The sequence below is a fragment of the Drosophila pseudoobscura genome, chromosome X, assembly GCF_009870125.1.
Source record: "Drosophila pseudoobscura strain MV-25-SWS-2005 chromosome X, UCI_Dpse_MV25, whole genome shotgun sequence".
Taxonomy (NCBI): Eukaryota; Metazoa; Arthropoda; class Insecta; order Diptera; family Drosophilidae; genus Drosophila; species Drosophila pseudoobscura.
Window position 1 is genome coordinate 58,609,801 of NC_046683.1, and position 20,528 is coordinate 58,630,328.

At 44.6% G+C, this 20,528-nt stretch overlaps 6 protein-coding genes across 6 annotated transcripts; 3 read left to right on the forward strand and 3 right to left on the reverse strand.

Moving 5' to 3' along the window:
- Positions 1-777: 777 nt before the first annotated feature.
- Mipp1 (Multiple inositol polyphosphate phosphatase 1) lies at positions 778-8,986 on the reverse strand. The gene is made up of 5 exons (XM_015188219.2): positions 8,808-8,986; positions 2,501-2,774; positions 2,185-2,421; positions 1,882-2,123; positions 778-1,812 (listed from the first exon to the last, which is right to left on the reverse strand). Exons 2-5 carry the CDS (start codon positions 2,765-2,767, stop codon positions 1,140-1,142), a joined length of 1,419 nt encoding a protein of 472 aa, XP_015043705.1. The 5' UTR covers positions 2,768-2,774; positions 8,808-8,986; the 3' UTR covers positions 778-1,139.
- Positions 8,987-11,216: 2,230 nt separating this feature from the next.
- On the forward strand, positions 11,217-12,782 carry mbf1 (multiprotein bridging factor 1). Its single transcript, NM_001389375.1, has 4 exons — positions 11,217-11,354; positions 11,468-11,591; positions 11,888-12,048; positions 12,123-12,782. Exons 2-4 carry the CDS (start codon positions 11,468-11,470, stop codon positions 12,273-12,275), a joined length of 438 nt encoding a protein of 145 aa, NP_001376304.1. The 5' UTR covers positions 11,217-11,354; the 3' UTR covers positions 12,276-12,782.
- On the reverse strand, positions 12,534-16,511 carry nxf2 (nuclear RNA export factor 2). The gene is given in 12 exon segments (XM_033381517.1): positions 12,534-14,135; positions 14,195-14,502; positions 14,505-14,637; positions 14,639-14,843; positions 14,845-14,997; positions 14,999-15,327; positions 15,372-15,490; positions 15,493-15,694; positions 15,748-16,080; positions 16,139-16,255; positions 16,257-16,378; positions 16,436-16,511. Coding segments are annotated over 12 exon segments (2,346 nt in total). The 5' UTR covers positions 16,449-16,511; the 3' UTR covers positions 12,534-13,823.
- Positions 16,512-16,524: 13 nt separating this feature from the next.
- Positions 16,525-17,351, reverse strand: Smn (survival motor neuron). Its single transcript, XM_001352554.4, has one exon. The coding sequence runs from the start codon at positions 17,272-17,274 to the stop codon at positions 16,597-16,599; it is 678 nt and encodes a 225-aa protein (XP_001352590.1). The 5' UTR covers positions 17,275-17,351; the 3' UTR covers positions 16,525-16,596.
- A 378-nt stretch (positions 17,352-17,729) lies between these two features.
- Rpn12 (regulatory particle non-ATPase 12) lies at positions 17,730-18,673 on the forward strand. Its single transcript, XM_001352555.4, has one exon. The coding sequence runs from the start codon at positions 17,819-17,821 to the stop codon at positions 18,611-18,613; it is 795 nt and encodes a 264-aa protein (XP_001352591.2). The 5' UTR covers positions 17,730-17,818; the 3' UTR covers positions 18,614-18,673.
- A 64-nt stretch (positions 18,674-18,737) lies between these two features.
- UQCR-C2 (Ubiquinol-cytochrome c reductase core protein 2) lies at positions 18,738-20,527 on the forward strand. The gene is made up of 4 exons (XM_002135361.3): positions 18,738-18,898; positions 19,038-19,171; positions 19,245-19,548; positions 19,610-20,527. The coding sequence occupies exons 1-4, from the start codon at positions 18,854-18,856 to the stop codon at positions 20,450-20,452; spliced, it is 1,326 nt and encodes a 441-aa protein (XP_002135397.1). The 5' UTR covers positions 18,738-18,853; the 3' UTR covers positions 20,453-20,527.
- The last annotated feature ends 1 nt before the right edge of the window (position 20,528 follows it).

The following is a 20,528-nucleotide window of genomic DNA, read 5'->3' on the forward strand; positions in this document are numbered from 1 at the left end:
GCGGTAAATAAAATAAACTCAAATTTAAACGTCTCATCTCATACATGCAACCATAATATGCCACAGCGAAACGTGCCCCAGACACACAATGGTTCATTGCGATGCCGCGCTTATTTTGCCTGTGCTCAGGATATGTAATTCATTTCAACTTATTCTACAATCTAAGATAATAAACGATTTTCTGGTACCGTGAGATGATTTAGGGTGTTGTGTTTTTTGGTGTTTTTAAATGTTTTCTTCAACCAATTAATCAAATGGATAATAATACAGTAATAAAATTCATAATAAGCTTTTTAAATACAATTTGGTTGACCTGACCTGCCTGGATTCAATAAAGATCTATCCAGATACATATATCCCACGCCAACAAAAAATCATGAAAAAAAGAAGCCGCATATTTATGGCTGCCTGATAGGAGGCCCGTCACTTTCGCTGTCTAAAAGGAAGGGAAATTTTAGTTAAATTTGTTTATGGTTTTTGTATTTCCCGCAAGGTACGCAAATGAGCGGTGTTGTAAAGTGGTCGTGCTCACTATTGTTTAATTTATTCTTTGGAACCACAGAACTATGTTATTACACTGTTAAGTGCGGCTGTTTTCGCGCCTAACAGCACTCAATTCTGCTGCTCAAGTTAAATTTACAGTAGATGCAAGCAGTGCTACCGCGAGACTGCTTGAACTTGGCGGTAAATGAAGTAAATTCAAATTCAAACTTATCTCTTTTTCTCCCATTACTTATGACCACATGTGGCCAGAGTGAAACGTGGCCGGGTCGCTCGTTTTTAATAATAATCCATTTTATTTAATTAATATAAAGCTATTTTGTTGACTGTAGCACTTTCAACGTACGTTAAGCGTTTAGAAAAAAAAGTTACATATTGTAGTGTCTGTGCCTGTGTGTGTGTGTGTGTGTGTGTAGGTGTAGGTGTTTTTGAGTGTGGGGGCTGCAATGTGGGCGGAAGGTGGTGCTGAGGCTGGATTAAAAGTAGAAAATTTAAATCGAAAAATACTTGAAAGACTTCCCTCGATGATTCTGCTCCATCCTCCACTTCCTCTTCCTATTCATTTGGTACGAACTTTGTACATTTTACAAACATTAAAAACTAAACCAATCCGTTTCCGATTCAGATTCAGATCCAGATTAGTGCATTAAGTAGACTACAGCAGCAAGGAGGAAGGAAGCCAGGAGGGAAGACAGAGCGCCGCCAGCCAGAGAGGAGGCGCCAGAGCGGCAGAAGTACTCATCGCAGTTGGCATCAGCAAGGGTCTTGTAACGCTGCAACACCTCCGACCAGTTGCAGAGACCAACGCTGCACCAATCCAGCTGCACGGCATCTTGGTTGAGGAAGAAGACGGCCTTCTCCTTGTCCAGGGCGGCGGGACAGTCGTACTTCACTGCCACAAAGTTGGCAGCGAACGGACCTAGAATGCTCGTCTTCCAGCGGCGGTTCGTCAGGCTGTTGTAATTGTCGGCGCGCAACTTGATGTCATCCTTGCGAATGCCCAGCGCCGTGATCAGGGTCTGCAGGCCAGTGGTGTGGCCGAAATGGGCGATCACATGCGGCGACACGGGATTGCTTAGGTGGGTGAGCATGTCCTGCACGAGACGGCAGTTAAGACGTGCCGTATCCTCCTCGAAGCCATAGCCCGATCCGTAGTAGTACTTGAGATCCTCGGCATACTCAAAGACAGTCACCTGTTCGGGCAGGAAAGCGCCGCACCAGACACTGGTGCGATCCACCTGCCATGCCTGCTCATAGCGGCACGTGTCATACATCAGCAAGATATCCGCCTGATCGAGAGTGTACAGATAGCTATATGACCCAAGGAGATAATGCATTTTAAGTGTGAACTGGAAACTAAGAGCCACTTATAGCTCTTACCCCAATCGCGTGGAGATATCTGCCAGGGTGCTGTTCCACAAGGCGGACTGTGTGTACTTGTGGTATTCGGAACCTTCGCCCTTGTAGTTGAGCTCCTTGTACGACTGACAGTAGTCGTAGGGACGCAGCAGGAGATCGTCTTTGGGTATGTCCACGGGATGAGCGGCATTCCCGGTGCCAAAGAGACCCTCGGCAAAGGCTTTGAAGCTCTCTGTGGTCCGCTGGGTGTCCGTGTGACGGAACTGGCAATCAAGAGAATTATTTTAGATTCTTTAAGGGAGACCTGTCTCCTCTCCTGCTCACCTGGTAATACGTATCATTATAGTCCTTGGGCAGAACAGTGGGATAGTAGCGCTGATAGAGCTTGGCAGTGCCTCGGAGATCATCGTAGCCCTGGCTGGTCAAAAACTCATCCATGTCGGGGGTAATGCTGCTATTGCCCTTCCACAACTGAATGGCAATCAGATCCTCGGTGCACAGGGCATTGGTATCGGGCTTGGTCTTTGCCTCCCGATAGTTCTTGACAATTTGATCGCGCAGCTGAAAGCGCAGCGAATGAAGGGAAGCTCTTAAGCTTTAGAGAGTGAACAATGGAAGTGGAGTCACCGAATGAACATACCTCTATCAGCCTTGAGGCCTTCTTGATGGTACCCGATTTGGGCAGCCTGGTGCCGTGCCTGTGGAAGACCCACATCTTCTTGGCCTCGCAGCCGGGGACAAGGTACTGTTTGTCGATGTTGCTACTCTTAACGATCTGGTAGGCAGTTTTCGAGGCAAATTGCGCCGTCTGCGGTCGATCGGAATCCTTGCCAAAGCAGTAATCCTCCTGTCCATCCACCAGGAGTGGTGCCACCAGTGGCACCAGCAGCAGCAGCAGGAAACGCATGTTGTCTCTGGAGACAGAAAGACAGTCAGAGAGTTGAGTTGAGTTGAAATGAGTTAAGAAAAGGGTTGTATTCGGGCGGGACTTGGACATATCCTTGAACTGTCGCCAACCCTAATGGACAGGGAACAGGACGAGTGTCATATGTGGAGGTATACATACCATCACCACCCACAGTACCCCCACAGGAAAGCCAGAGACGGCAGGAAAGGCAGGAAAGGTGTGGCATTTAAATTGCTTCGGTGGCGTCTGGCAAGACGACTATAAAGGAGGGGCCTGGCCACAGAATCGAAGCACAGAATGGAAATTCAGTCAAAGGAAATGCCAGCACACACGCACCCACCCACACACACACACACACACACACACACAATAGTAAACTCTGGGCCCTAAAAATTAGGCTAATGATTCTCTTTCTGACAAATTGCTGCAGCTCCTCCACGTGGCCTCCATATAGCATAGCACCTTATAGCTCCTTCCCCCTCCACCTTCCCCCGCCAATCACCTCAATTAGGTCAGGAGGGAAAGAGGAAATGGTATGGCTCATAAAAGTTTGTAATGTTTCAATTTATCGTAGTATCTATCATAGGATGCCCGCATCCCATACCCCATCACCATCCCCAGCATTGATTAATCAACAGAAGGGTCTGCGGTCCACATGGTCTCCTTCTAGGGATGGATGACAATAGGTTGCTCATTAACAGACACGACAAGACACGAAACACAATTCGAATGTAACTCGAGCTGATTTTAACTTGAACTTCATTTGCTAGCCGTACCCCTACCTCGAACCCCCATTGATCGAACGATCGATCAGGCAGGCCTGCCCGTCTCTCAATAGGAATTCTTGTAGAATAGATAATACAATCATATTCAAAAAAATAACGAATAAGCTAAGATAAGCTTTTGTACAAGAACACAAATATAATACCAAAGATTATGGCATATATAATCTATAATTCCTCAATATTTGAACATGCTTTTCGAGTCTCAGCTCTGATTGGCTTCTGCTTCTAGCTCCAGTTCTCATGGGATTCTTTTAGATCTCTCAGATTTATCATCTATACATATTTGTACATATGTACATATATTCCCATACAGTTCTGGTTTAAAGCCATTCCACTCAATAATACAAAGTTTCCCAAGGGAAGGGAAGGGAAGATAAACTATATATAAAATGGAGGTCGATTATCAAAGAAGGTTGCATTTCAGCTGAATTTCGTGCCTTAAACCGAATTCTAATCAGAATTTTAGCTTAAATGTTTTTCCAACTTTCGAATCAAATTACATTGAATTGATTTTCCTTTTGTCCGCTGCTGTTGCTGCTGCTGTGTGACGTGGCTTTTAAATTGAAAATGCATTTGGTGGAAAGGAAAGCCTGCTTCCAAAACAAATAAATCCACTGCCAGTCAAAACAGCAGAGCAGCCACAAAAACACACAAGGAAAAACAAATAAATTGTAGCCGAAATAAAAACCAGAAATAGAACGAAACAAAACGAAACTTCTGCTCTCTGTTTTGTGTTTAGAATGAATCGTGTTTGCATCATCGATCGATTGCCATTGCCTCCAAAAATTACTCACGATTACTCTCGATTCGATGCTGCAACCTGTTGCCCCACGAGAAGAAGCTGCCTGCCAGCCTGCCAGCCTGCCACAAAGTGACGTCATGGGCATTGCATTGACAGCTGCAATTAGCCTGGGAATTTATAATTACATGTATCCCCAATGGAGCCTCCCGCACCCCACAACCGATTCAACCGATCCATCGCGATGTGCTGTCATTGAGGAGCGGCAGAGCACACACGCATCTAATTTGCTCATCCATTTCCATCTTTGGATCTTTGCATCTTTTGCATTTTCAAGTGCAAATAATTGCATGACTCGCGCATCCATTGGATACACTTTTGCAGCTTCGATACGATACGATACGATACGATCCGATCTGCCCCTGCTCGAGGCGGCGCCGCCCCGCACCCCCACCCCCCTAATCAATTGAATGCCCTGCCTTTGTTTTGCCCCACAATTTCTGTTAGTTTTTTGTGTCCGCTGTGGCTGTGTGTTTTCTCAATGCGAAATTAAAATTCCAATTCGACTGCCCCGTCGCCGTCTCGATTTTCTTTGCTCACTTTACGAGAACTGGAGATCCCAGAGATCTCCTACAGATCTCTGCAGAGATCCAACAGAATCTAAAACGGAGATTAGCCAACATTTGAAACTAATTTAATTCTTTCAATAATATTTATGAAACTATTTTTGGGGGCGAGCGTGCGTAATATTTGGCTAATTTTCGCAGCGATATATCATCCTTTCCTTAGCTTTTCCGCATATTCTCGTATTTTGTTCGATTTGCCCTCGCTCTGGTTTTAGTTTGTGGATCGGTCTGTTTTTTTTAGAGTTTTTTAGAGCATAGAACATAAATCAAAAACAGAATTCACTGGGCTATTTTTTCGGACACAACAGACACCAAAAAGTCATTGCCATTAGACCAGTGTCCAAATGAAATCAAATTCATCATTTAACCAATTGATTCATTCGGCCAGAGACCCACTTCCAGACCCAGATTCCTCCAACAGATTCCTCCAGATTGATTGATCAAAAGATCGTTGAACTTTCCTCAGGGGAAAATGATATAATTTTGATACGAATACGAATGAATTATGAAGCGATGCTCCAATAGATGGATGTGGATGTGGATCTGGATGTGGAGCAGCAGATACGTCAGATACTTTCGATTCAATTTGTGGCCAAAAGTTAATTGATTAAACACGCAAATGAACGTCAGATAAGCCTCGAGCGTTTTAGTTCGCGAGCTGCCGTGAAAATTGTCGCGCAATTTCCAAACCCCAAAAAAAGAATGAAAATCAAAGGCTACTACTACCCTGTGCAGTGTGCATATTAATTAGCATATATTTGTATCTGTATATCTCTGCTGTGCTGAGCTGGTGCTGTACGAATGCCATGACGGAGAGCGAACACCGTCCCAGTCGACCAATTATCGTAATGATGCTCCAAGCGCAATTCACTTAAAAACCCCTAACACGTCTACGGAAAACGGCACATATATCATGCATATATTCCTTATATGAATGGCCATTAAACCGTGCCTGGAAATGGGGAGACCGGAGCGGACCAGACCAGACCGGAACATGCATTCATTCCGAGCATAAAACATTCTAGCGACAAGGACAAGAATCTGGTTAATATTCAAAAAGCGTCGTTGTCTTTCCTAAACCCTGGGAGCTATGCGATTGCGACGACTCCGACTTCTCTAGGGTTCTGCCCAGAGAATGTTTAATTGGAAAAAGGCTGGAAAACGGATCCCCCGAAAACCAAAAACCAAAAAAAAGAGCTACTCGCACGAGCATAGTTTGAGAACATAAAGTGTTTAATTTATCACTTAGGGGCCCCCGCCCGAGGCGACCTTCTCTCCATTACATCAGATCTCATATCTGGACGGGACGGGTCGTCTGTCTGTCTTTTGTTTGTTGGAAAATATTCTAAATTATGCCGCCTGCTCTGCTTGACCTCAGAGCGGAACGAAGCGGCAGACGAAGCAAGTGCGGCAGTGGCATGGGGCAGACGCGCACATTTCCCCATCTTGGAATTTTGTAAGAGTTTTCCAAATATTTTGGTTTTTGGCAGGCGGAATCTATCTGTCCATACCCAAAAATAGAACCGCTCTTCGTTTCTAATGATATATTAACTAATTCCCATTAAAAATCAAGGAAAGTGCTTGGCTGGCCGCTGAAAAGCGACTATTTCTGAACTATTTTAAATAAAAGGAAAGTCTCTTTTCGTATAAATAATGTACGTATTCCGCTTTTCCTCGGTTAAGGTTAAGTGAGCAGAGCAGAGCAGAGCAGAGGAGAGTGAGAAATGAATGCCAAAATGCTTTTGGCACGAAATCAAGAGTGAAGAACTTTTGACAAATTCTGCAATTTATTTGAGCCGAGTGCGGCTGGTGGGAGCGGTGTGGAAAACGACTTTTCCACGAGCAAGAGAGCAAAAGATCGCGTCACAGAGAGACAGAGAGTGGCTGAGAATGAGTGAGCAAAGCAGAGTGGGAAAAACGAAAAACGTTAGAACCAACTTTTTTATGTCTATAACCGGTTTTTCCGTCTCTCTCTCTCTCTCTCTGTTGTTCTCAAACATTTGCTTTTCGGATATAGTGGCCCACTTAGGGCTGGGCCTAAACCCAACCGCACCCCACCCCCTGCCCACATCAGGTAGCCGCTAAGGCAAACAATGTCGCCGACCAGCCGTCAGAAGCCGTCAACAAACCGCAGGAGAATTCCAGAATTTTGTTGTAACACAAAATTTGTACATACATACATTCATTCGAAAAGATAGGAATGCTAAGCATTTGATACCCTTGCAGGTGGGTTGTGTCCATGAGAATATCTGTATATTTGAAAGATTTGTACATGAAACTGCAGTTTGTTTATGGAAGGAATATGTTCAATGAAAGCTATATGGCATGCTACAAAGGCTTCAGGCTGCAAGTCGTTGATTCTGATCTTAATGGAGCTCTATCTATCTATGTACATATCTCCATTTTCTTTCACTGCATGTCGCAAAATTCTGATCACAATCGTGAGACCCTCCTCTGCAAGGGCACACAAATAAATTAAATATTTAATGTGGCTAGCGTGCCGATGCTCGAGGCTCCCGGCTCGAGGCTTGCCCCCAGAGGATGGGACGTCGCGTGGCCCAATCGTAAATCTGGGAATCCTCCAAAGGGAGGAGCTCCTCCAAGATGTAAGGGGGAGTACGAGTACGAGGACAATTATGTCAACTATTTGTATATGTAATTTGCTTATCTTTGTGCTTCTTTTCATTTCATTTCATTTCATGAGCCTAGATTAATTTTGTCCGCTGTCCAGCTAATTATTTTGATTGTTTGCATGGAGGCGTGCGTTTTTTAAGCGCGTGCAAAACGCAGCACTAGCCCCGTTTTGAGTCAGAGCCCGTCCGAATAAGGTGTGGGTTGCGGGTTGGGGATTGGGATCCATTCCAAGCAACTGCCAGCTGCTAATTTGATTGCGAACTCAACAAAACGCGAATAAACAGACATTTCTAACAGAAAACAGAGATCTGATTTGATTAGATCGTTGAACCTCCTACTTCTCTGGCTCGGAGTTCTGTTCTTAACTTTCCTACAGCTCCAGGCAAAACAAAAAATTTGAAATCCCACGCTGCGTGCAAATGGAAACCCGAAGAGAAAAAAAGAAAGAAAAAAAGAAACACAAGACAAGACAACAAATTTGTTACCAAAAACTGATTAATGTTGCCACCACTCAAGTTTCCAGCGTTTTTCATTCATATGCAAAATGAAGACAGAACACCTGGACAGAATAGACAGACTGGAGCCTGGGAGGGGAGGGGCCCTGCCCTGGAGGGCTCAGAGAAGAAGAGATATCATGATGATATTAAGGTAAGCATTTTGTTGAGCTCATCACAAAAACACGGCAAAATGCTGTCTATATCGGTGGGTGGAGAGGGGAAGGGAGGCATGTCGGTCGTAGCATGTCTCCTCTCCGCTTATATAAGAATTATAGATGATTGCCGAACGAACCCAACCGAACCGAACAGGTTTCCCAAGTCATTTTCTACCGCTGACAACAAAATATACGAGTGTATACAGTATTATACGTTCGGATCGCTCGAAAATAAACACAAAATTGGCTTGCTTGGCGTCTATGGCTATGTCTATGGCTAACTATGTACATATGTACATATCTATTCTGCAGGTGCAGCTGACAGGCAAGAGAACATCTGTCTATAGAGAGCGGTAATAGTTTTCTAATGGTTCAATAAGATGATACTTATATACGAGCCGAGTATTTATGCAATTGCCGGAAACTATCCCAACAATTTGATCGCGAAATTAACGGATTGTTGCGGATGTTTATGGTTATTTTATTCAAATGGCAAATAGTTAATGCTTCGTAAATTTGAATTTTATTTGAATTTAACTCAATTTCTTCGTAGACACACAAAAAAACACAAAATCAACAGTATATATAAAGATATAGCACACACCTATTCGAAGTGCACTGTAGAATTTGTTAAGTTACCCGATTCGGTTGCAGTATTTCCCACAAATTTACGTATAAATAATCCCGAACGCTGAACCGCACGCGAACCCGTTCAAAATGGAAATAAAACCCGCGACGAAATCGACATGTTATCGGCTCTGACTCGCAGCGACTGTATAGTGTAAGAACCAAGGTATATTCAATTTAAGGTATGGATGCTTACTTTGGCACTCACATCTAACGAACTAACTATGTACATATGTATATGAGGATGTACACAAACACCTGTTGAAATGCACTGGATTAACAGTAGAATTTGTTAACCCATTTCGGCCTAAAACGCAAAGAGAAGGAATGATAGTGGCAAACTAACAAGGGCAGGGCGAGAGCCTAACTTATTATTTAATATACCCTGGCAACATTTGAGAGCGATAACGGCAGATAAAAGAGGGTGTGAGCGTGGGAAGTCAGACCAGGCGACAGGTGAGAAGAAAGTGCAAGGCAGAGATGATGCAAATGATCTTTGATGTTTTTTCGGAATGCATGTAGACGTACAGTTAACATAACATACAAATTTACATTTTCATTTGTAAGTAAGTAGAACACGCTGATAAGACGAACAATGAAACGAGAATTGACAGACGTTCAAGTTTAATCGGCCACTGATTCTACTAATCAGCCTACTCAAAATATAGTAACATATAGCTCCTCCACGTAGTATAGATCTCAAGTCGATAAGTACTTACGCAAAAGCTGCATCCTAGATAGGGAGGGTTATCTTGTTTGACAAGTCGCCGTGATAGGAGAAAAACTGACCACAGTGAAATCCCGATCCGCGAGAAGTACTTGAGTTTCGTCAATTCTTTGAATTCCCGGCCACTCAAGAGTGTTCGATCCATTATAAATCACGTTCTCAATATTCTTATGACGTCCTCCAAGGCGTCACATGGCATCAGATGCGATATCGTCGGGGGAAACAGTTACCCGACACGCTCAAAGTCCCATTCATCACTACTCTGTTTCCCTGAAAAGTTCTTCCTATGTTTCATAGCTTTCCCACAAATTGTATGGGTAGTTCTTCTCATATCTTGTTGTGGAGAAAAAAGCTTATGTTATTTAAATTTTAGTAAGGGCGCCGATAACACGAGATCCAAAGGGAGGGAATAATGGTAACACTTTTAAGACACAGGAGGTCACATTAATTTAGAATCGTTATAAGAAAAAAAAATAGCAGTAACATAAAAACAATGTATTCCCCTTCAAATAAATCCAATTATTCAAACAAAGCGATAAGCGATATCTGCATTCGCTCGATCAAAATTGTCCATAATCATAGCTGAAACTGACCAATCACGTAGAGTACACACTTGTTTTACATAAATATGTAGTTTATATGTATCGAGTGTGTAGTTAACATGTACAAAGTTAACATTTTCTTGGCCTATTTTATTTAAGCTTATTTTACAAAAATTTTTTACCAGTGGTTATTTAAATAATCTCCACAAAAATTATAAAATCTTTTAGATAAGAACAATTTGCAAACAGGTTTAACTCAAGCTGTTCACCTGTTTGGATAGTGGGATGATAAGTTGTTTCTTCATCGGTATCGATAGTAACTAATTTTAAAGTCTTTCAAAGGCTATAATTTTAAAGTACTACTACAGGAACTATATAATTGTCATACAAACGGTGTTTGACCCGAAAAAAGGCAAGAAAGCCATGTCAGAAAGTGTCGCCGCTGCTGCTGCTTCCCGTGTCTCGATGTTTCATCCATGTTTTTTAAATAACCTATATACTTATTTTATATACCGACTAGAAACTATCAACCGTTATCCCTGTATGAACCTTTTAGAAATTAACGCTCGGATTTTATTCCCTCTACGATATTATATCCACCACTAGTTCCCTTTCTCCAATTAAATTAATAATACTCACTTGCCTTTCCCGTATTTAGTAAATGTATTAGTACTTGTATTTTGATTGCATGCTTAGTTCTTTTAGTAATTTTCCTTGAATATTAGTCTAGCAGCTATCTTTCCTGCATGTTCGCGTTTAGTTCGGTTAACGCGCCGCGCGTCATACAGCAGCGCCCCTCGGTCGGTTGAGTGAGAGGAGGGCTGCGTTTTTGCCCGAGATGCGCGCGTAACAGCCTTTCTTCGATGACATCGATGTTTCTCCAGCTCTAAATATCACACCGCTATACCACCAATATTGAGGCAAAAAAAATCAAAGTCAATTATTCAAAATAAGCCAGTCAAGTAGAAAATTGATTCATTAATCGGTTAAAATTATGTAGGCATGGCTAAATGTTCTATATAGCTTGTAATATTCGACGGAATATAAAAAACGAGGACTATGTATAAGAGAACTTGAGGTCTTCAGTATATATACGGTATATTTTTAAAGTAAGACGGTATGTTTCGGTATATTTCCGAGGGTCGCACGGTATATTTTATCGAAGTCGCACACATCCGAGATAGTTCTGGAATTTATAGTTTTAATTAATAATAAAAGTAAACTTTCTTAACTAAACATAAGTGAAGCAGTCAATGTGAGTCCTGCCAAAGCATATAAGTTCAGTCGAACGACATTCAGTCATAATTTGTCTCCGTTCTCATTTCTCGTCGCTCTGCCTGGCAATCAAAAAATCATACTAAATCAAAGATGTCAGACTGGGATTCTGTTACAGTTCTGCGGAAGAAGGCTCCCAAGTCGTCGACCCTAAAGACCGAATCGGCCGTCAATCAGGCTCGCCGCCAAGGCGTTGCCGTGGACACCCAACAAAAATGTGAGTACGGCCGGGGATCACCAGGCCGGTTGCCCCCAAAACCACTTTGCACACACACAGACATGCCAATCGCTCGGCCTAACCTAAGAACAAAACCAACAACGAAACCTCCTGCTGCAATTGCGACGATGATGTATTGCGTGGCATTACTGTCGTCCCGCCGCAGCGATGTCGAGGCATTTCACAACACGTAGTAATCTGCATTGAGGAGCTATTTTCTGCTTGGCCTAGTTCCCCCTTTCCCTCGCCCACGCATTCGATCTATACCGGCTATTGATTTTGTTTGTCTGTCACAGATGGTGCTGGCACCAACAAGCAGCATGTGACCACCAAAAACACTGCCAAGCTGGACCGCGAGACTGAGGAATTGCGCCACGACAAGATACCGCTTGACGTGGGCAAGATCATCCAACAGGGACGTCAGAACAAGGGTCTCAGCCAGAAGGACTTGGCCACTGTAGGTTCTCAATTTCTTGTTCTGTTGTGGTTAAGCACTGATTAAAAATTGATTTCTTTCCTTTTGGTTGGCAGAAAATTTGTGAGAAGCAGCAGGTTATAACGGACTACGAGGCCGGACGCGGCATTCCTAACAACTTGATCCTCGGAAAAATGGAGCGGGTGCTTGGCATCAAGCTGCGCGGCAAGGAGCGTGGCCAACCAATAGCGCCTCCCGGTAAAAAGTGAGACGATGCTGCCGCGTCCACTGCTTGCGGCGCTCCACCATCGAACACCTCAACACGCAACGCCAGACAGCAGCAGCAACATCAACAGCAGCAGCAACACCAGGAGCCTGGCTGGAGTACCGTAAGCAGAAGACGCAAATGAAGCCTTATCGGGAGGCTCTTAACCAAATCAAATCGGGTTAACCAAACCACGCAGCCCAAGACACACACCGCACACACACCCAATCCTCTTTTATCTATGAGCGCGCCATAGTTCTTGAATTTTTTGTTTGAAGCCAAAAAAAACCATACCAATTGCCGCGTTTCGCACACACACACATGCACAGATACACGATGGCTTTAGATACTATTATTACAACTATTTGCATCCCCCCTTTTTCTTTTTTCCTGATAAATTAAATATTGTAATTTTTTTTTAAATACAAATCACAATCACAGCCTCGGTCTCCCCTCGCAGAAGGCACAGAAACAACAGAGACAGAGAGAGTGACACGAAAGCGAAACGCAACAGACTAATTTGATATTATTTGATAAGGGCCAGGGCCAGCTAGACCTGGTCGGCGCTCATGGTTTGAAAGGAAAGAGTTTTCATCCATACACACTGGCATAGGCATTGGCATTGGCCAAGGGAAAAGCCTTCCTTTCGGTTATTTCGGTTATACAAAAATTTAAGTTGTGGAATTAAATATCAAGACATAAAAAGCATTGATAAAAACACAGAAACTTCTTTCAATTCAATCGAAAATCGCCAAAAACTGAAACCATCTGAATTTGAAAATTTTTGCATTTGCATGATCCAAAACCAGCTTGACTAATATCCATTATACATACATATATGTACCACTAAATGATATATGCAAATTCTTAGAGCTTAGTCGGACTTTCACTTCACCTAATTTTTGTGTAACGTAACTTATCGTATAAGGGTCTTCTGTGTATGCATCATACATACATATGTATACAAGAAATATATTCTTAATGTATTTAGGGTAACATTTTCTAGTCTACAAAATATTTAAATATTGTAAGCGATGGCATTTTCTTGTATATTCTCTAACTCGAACGAACACTGCTCCACTCCTCCTCTACTCCGGGCGGCAGCTTCAAATATTTTGCATACAATTTATGCTAACCCAAAATGAACACAGCGGAGAGGAGGTGGATATGGATATAGATATGGAGATATAAACAACTATACTTATATACATGTGTATTTGCTATGAAAGTCTCTGTATAGGAGTCTCCAATTACTAGGAGATGATTCGTGTTTTGCCAGTGAATAACTCTTTAAATATCATAATAAATGTTTTTTTTAGCCATCTAAGCATTATTCGAAATGGTTATCTATGGCATTTTTGTACGCTTTAATTTCTTTGGAGAATTGTATTCGTATTAGTATTCGAAAACATGTGAAGGTAGATTGAAGGAAAAAATTCTTAGTAGATATTCTGATATTGATATATATTTGTTCTTTGGTTAGTTAAATTGGTGTTGGTGTTAAATTCGGTTTCCGCAAAGCATTAAGTACTGCTGCTTGCTTGCCGTCTGCCTAGACAAAGGCCAATTCGGGAATCTCTCTGTTGTTCTTCATTTCAAGAAACATTTTGCTGGCGCGTTCAAAATCCCATTCGGCCGACTCCACGATCGTTGTGCACCAGGAAGGTGTTAGTCCGGTAAGCTGGAGGAACAAAATGAGCTTGTGGCTCTTGGCACCAAGTGAATCCTCAGAGGCTGGCGCATTCAGACGATTCCTTGGCAGTGGGCAGACCTTGAACGCACCTTGTACCTGGTTCCTCGAGGGATTTACGATGCTCAGGTGGTCATTAGAGATCTTCCAGCGGCAAGCCTACTTTCCTAAGCCCTGGGAATGACAGATGGTGAATTAATCTATTTAAAGTAGTATCTCAAATGGTATCCTACCAGTCCCTCCTTATCAACCTTGAGTACGAAGTTCCTGGTAAAGGCCAAATAGAGCTCCGCCTGGTTATGTGTGCTCGGAGAGTCGTCGCGCATCAGACCAGTCAAATGAATAACTGCCAACTGGCCATTGTAGTGCATCACATCAGTCTGGAGGGATAGAAAGTCGTGGACGACACTCGGCAGCTCCATGAGCACGCGAATGATCTCCATCAAACCCACATGAAATTCGTTTGTGGCTTTGGTATAGTCCGACCACTTTCTGATGTCCCGCGAATGCTTGGTGTACTTTGAGATGCGCTTAAAGAGCTGGGCGTTGATTGCGAGCGCCCCATCACATAGTTGCTGGTCATCGTGAATATGGAGTTTTCCGTGTAATATTTCATCAGGCGGTTGGCCCGCATGTCCGCCTGCACGAACTCGTGCAGATAGTTGCTAAGAAATACATACGTCGCCCACCAGCTCGTAGGCCCTAATGTCGCACAGGAAGTTCTTCTGCGGTGCCTGGCCCGGCTTGCTGCTTAGATCCACCCCATCCAGCGTCGTCAGTTGGGGGAAGATTTCCTTCACTGCCTGGATGTAGTCATTGGGCTTGGGCAGGCTGTACTTTCGGCACAGCGGATTGCCATGGAGTCGCAGGGACTTCAGCGGTGTCCTCCAAATCGTTTATCCAATTATGGCCCAAATATAACGCACGCAGGCTCCCCATTCGCGACAGGACGCGCGCGGCGTCTATCCTGAGAATATTATTGTTGCACAGACGGATCTCCGAGCAGTTTGACATGTACTGACGCGAGATAATTGTTCAGAATCCTCGTCGAGCCCACGTGGACCCAAAGCCCCTTAAGGCCCTCGGTTGCCTGGAAGTCTGACATTTTGAGCAGCCGATTCTGGGCCACATAGCACTTCTGTATGCATTTGGTAATCCTCTCCTGGGGATCCACATGATGGAGCTTAAAGCGGCTGACATTCATGCGCATATAGAACGGAATAGTACGAGGACCCATGCACACATCTGGATCTTCTACCTTTGGCACCGTTTCGGGGATTTGTATCTCCAGATTGCAACAGTGCACTAAATACGCAATCTGTTCGAAGCAGTTGCGCACTAGAAAAATGTGCTCCTTTCCGTCAAACTAATAAAGGATTGAAATATCAGAGCAGATGAGGAAAATCCTTAAAGTGGTAAAAGTACAGACGTGGGATTGAAATTACAAACCAAAAATGCATGCCAATCTTCGCTATGCCCAAAATCAGCCAGCTTCGATTTGTTTGTGCAGTCAATGCGTATGCCGTCGACTCCAAATCGATATCGTGCTTCAGGGGCGTATAGGTGCTGTGGAGCTTGTCGTGGGGAATGCCATCCACCATACTGAAGTTTCCCTGCAGCGCCTTAATGCTGTTGGGATATTTGGAACTCATGGTGATGGGATTGTTGGCCAGCTTCAGTTCCTTCGCTCGAACACGCTTCAATTCACGCCACAGACGAACCAACGAAGCAATCTGAAAATTACCTGTTGCTAAATTTGATGCCTTACTTTACACCTCACACATACCTTGATTCCACTGAGATCCACGAGTCCATATTCGACATCGCCAAATAGCTTGAGCGGATCCACGCTTTTCATGTGATTGTTCGCGAAAATGAACCCATTCACCGAGATAAATGTCTCATCGTTGTGATAGATGGTGCTGCAGACATGCTTCAAGGTGGCCACATTTGCCAGACTAACCACACTATTCTTGAAACAGGGATTCGCCCCGAAATTGCTCAGATTCAACACGCCACGCACGCCGCTATGCACTTCCAGTGCAGAGCTTCTGGGCAAACAGCTTATCGATCGCCGGCTTGCAGGCACGCGCAAGAAATTTACGAGGCGAGGTCCACACTGAAAATGTAAAAGTTTACAATGGAAGGATGGCAAAGGTTTTTCATGGAGAGCCAACATCATAGGCCACCGGATAGAACTCCTCGCCGTCAATCACATCAAAGATGGCTTCCAGTATCACTTGTTTTGGATTCTCCAAATACTCGAGCTGTCCCAAATGATGTATGGAAAGCTCAAGCTAAGCTCAAGCCCGGCACCCGATCACCATAACTAGAGCAGTTGCTAAATATCCTGGGGTCGGGATAATCCCCCTGGATCGGCAGGGATCCATCCGAAAAGTTTAACACGAATCTGTGGCCTTTAGTCATGTCATGAATTAGTTACGATGTTTTAGTTAAATTCCTCAATATCTTACTCCGGTGGTCCATCTTTTAGCGCTGAAACTGGGGCAGTGCGGTGAATTTACGATTGGTGGGGTGGGGAACATGAAACTTAAAACAATAATTCTCTTTTTAGAATCTTTATTTTATGTTGGCTTCTTAATGGTTACAAGTCTTACAATTTCCAAGCTTCAAATTACTTCTTGGGAGTCTTTTTCTTCTCAACTTGGCGTGGAATGGCCTTCTTCCCTTGAAAATAGCCTGTATAGTAACCAGACATGTACCAGGCAGTCAGCATGGACATAAGGTCCTGCTCCTCGCCCGGGTTACCATAAGGAGGGATAATAGGGGGGATCAATGGCATAGTTGGCATGCACGGTCCACCAGAAAGACCTGCGCTGGCAGCAGGTTTGGTCTTGACTGAAGATTTCTTTGAGGCAGACTTGCCGCGAGCTTTTTCCTGATGCGCTGTCTCGACCTCGAATTGATATGCCATTAACGACTGCTGGCGACGGGCGTCCTTGCCCCAAGATGGCAGCAGTTCGGCGACCAATATCTCTTGCTCGTTTTCATAGCCCAGGTAACGGATCACGCAAGTAGCTGCTTCCTCGTTGATGGACACCACGGTTCCCTCATAGTCAACGCCATCAGTGAATGTGGCCCGGGCGAAGTCGCCCACCTTGAACAATACGGGCTCGGGGCTGGTAGCGTTGGTTGCAGTGTTAACTTCATCCATCTTGTTCTCCTCCTCACGTGTATTGGTCGAGTCTGCCAAACGGCGAGCCAAGGCCTCGCGGGCCAAATTCACGGATTCATCGTAGACTTTTATCAACAGAGAATCGTCCCAGGCAGCGCTATTGGTTTCGTCACACATCTTGCTTTATTTTGTTTTTTAAGCAAATAAATGATAATTTCGGAGTGCTGGAAAACACTGGAAAACACTGCTGCCAGTGTGTAGAGCTGGAGAAACATCGATATTTTTCATATCGTTGGATTTACACTAGAAGCTATTGACACTATTATTAATATGTTTGATCTAATGATACAATTAGTTAAGGATTTAGCATGAAGGATTTACTTGACACAACAGGCAGAACAGGGAAAAAATATTGGGAAAATTAAACAAACTAGACCCCTAAACATATCCTTTGTATAAAGTTTGTAAAGTTTTGCCCAAAACTCAAAAACTCAATAACAATAATAAATTTCATATTTTAGTGTAAACAAAATTTTAATTTATAAAATAGATATATGGAATATATAAAAACAACGATGTTTCGATATCTTATCGATGTTTTGCTCTCAATGTCCGCAAACACCGATGTCTCTTGAGCTCTAAGAGCCATCTCTCATCACTAAAGTTGCACCAAAAACGAAACTCATTGTCCGTTTGCAAACATAAAAAGTAATAATTAACAATGGCTTCAGTGGAAACGCTATACAAGGAACTGACCGCCGAGTGGGCAAAGCGTCCGCCCAACACCAAGAAATGTGGCCTTCTGCTGGACCAACTAAAAGTCGCCCTAGTCAAAATGGTCTTTCTACCGACAGACGGCAGCGAGGCCCAGAACTCGAAAAAGCAACTGCTTCTGGCTCGCTGCGTGCTTGAAATCGCTGTGGAGCACAGTGTGTTGAGTAAGGATCTACAGGCCTTTGAGCGCTATATGTCGCAGCTGAAGTGCTACTACTACGACTATGCCAAGATCATTGGCGAATCGGACAACAAGTACAAACTGTTGGGGCTCAACTTGCTGTACCTGCTCTCCGGCAATCGAGTCTCCGATTTCCACACCGAGCTCGAGCTGCTGTCAGTGGACATCATTCAGCACAATCAGTACATTCGTCCCATCTTGGCCCTCGAGCAGTACATTATGGAGGGCAGGTACAATAAGATTTTCCAGGCCAAGTCTTCAATGCCTGCTGAAGTCTACAATTACTTTATGGACCTGCTAGTGGAGACAGTGCGCGACGAGATTGGTGCCTGCATTGAAAAGTCCTACGAGAAAATCTCCGCCAAGGACGCAGCCAAACGTCTCAATCTGCGAGTCCCGGATGAGATCAAGGTGTTTGGCGAAAAACGCCAGTGGAAGCTGGAGGACAATGGCAACTATAGTTTCACGGACCGTAGCATAAAGCCAAAGGAGGCCCTGCCCTCCGAAGAGCTGGCCGAGCAGGTGCTCAGCTATGCCCGTGATCTGGAGATGATAGTTTAAACCTTAACAGTTTGTAATATTATTTTAATATGCATAAATAAAGTAACATTTAATCTCCTATGCTTGGCTCAGTTCCGAAATGAACCAGTTCGATTGTTTTGATAGTCGATAGGGCGAGTGGCGAACTAGATCTTCACAGCGGAGCGAACGATAGCGGAGTAAAAATTTTCGCTCTGCGATTTTTTTTTAACAAAAACTGCTTTAAAATCAGACGAAAAAGTTAGTAATATAATTAACGCAATGGCCTGCAACGCAAATAAGACGCATCTCTTGCGCGCTATCGCTGTAAGTTTCAACTTAACCAATAAAATTACAGCCAAATAATTTCCACTGGGGAGACTCGTGTTACGTAAAAGATATAGTTGCTTTTCTGTTTAAACAATTATGAAAGGACTAATGAAAATGTTACCCTGTCTTTCCTCAGAAACGGGGCTATGCCACCTGCCCACGCCCCGTTGGCGACATCTCCGCCGTCAGTGTGAATGTTCTCGAGAACAAATTGGTTGTGGCCACAGCTGATGCCACCGTTCCCGTCTCGCGAGTGTCGATCGTCTTGGGGTGAGTGGCGACACAGTCTGCCTGCCGGCCCTGCCCAGTGTTATTGCATCACCGTTAATCTGGTTTCTTGCAGAGCTGGTTCCCGTAACGAGGCCTACGATACCCTGGGAGCTTCCCATCTGCTCCGCTTGGCCGGAGGATTGAGCACCCAGAACTCGTCTGCTTTCGCCATTGCCCGCAACATTCAGCAGGTCGGCGGCACCTTGACCACCTGGGGCGATCGCGAGGTTGTCGGCTACACCGTGGAGACCACAGCCGACAATGTGGAGACCGGTCTGCGCTACCTGCAGGATCTGCTGCAGCCAGCCTTCAAGCCATGGGAGTTGAAGGATAATGCGAAGACTCTGCACAACCAACTGGATGCTGTCACCCGAGAGGTAAGCCATTTCTTCACTCGTGCTCTTATCCTGTATTCTTAAAATCTTTCTTGTTGTGCAGCAACGTGCCATTGAGCTGGTCCACAAGGCTGCCTTCCGTACCGGCCTGGGCAACTCCATCTACATCCCCAGGTTCCAGCTGGGCAATCTTTCCACGGAAAGCCTGCTGCACTACGTGGCCAACACCTTTTCGGCCAGTCGCGCTGCCGTTGTTGGCGTGGGTATTGACAACAACACTCTGTCGGGCTTCGCCCAGACCCTGGAATTCCCAAGCGGCGGTGGAAAGACTGCATCGGCGAACTACTTTGGTGGCGATGCCCGCAAGGACACCACCGGACAACGTGCCACTGTCGCCGTTGCTGGTCTGGGAGGTTCTATTGCCAACCCAAAGGAGGCCCTTGCCTTTGCCGTGCTGGAGCAAGCTGTAGGCGCTGGTGCGGCCACCAAGCGTGGAAACTCTTCAGGACTGTTCGGCGAGGCTGCCAACTCTGCTGGCGGCTCGAGGCCCAGCTCTGTTAGGGCTCTGAATACCAGCTATTCGGATGCCGGACTCTTTGGCTTCGTTGTGTCCAGCGAGGCAAAGGACATTGGCAAGACCGTCGAGTTCCTGGTTCGCGGTTTGAAGTCTGGTTCGGTTTCGGAAAAGGATGTGGCCCGTGGCAAGGCCTTGCTGAAGGCCCGCATCATCTCGAAGTATTCCTCCGATGGTGGTCTGATCAAGGAGATCGGCCGCCAAGCGGCGCTCAGCAGAAACGTCTTGGAGGCTGACACTTTGATTGCTGCCATTGATGGCATTACCCAGCAGCAAGTCCAGGAGGCTGCCAAGAAGGTGGCCGGCTCGAAGCTATCGGTCGGTGCCATTGGCAACCTGGAGAACGTGCCCTACGCTTCTGATTTGGCTTAAGTAGAAAAACTCCCCTGTTATCCGTAAATGTAACGACTAAAAATAAACTTGTTGGAATTAACGATCCGCGACAAAT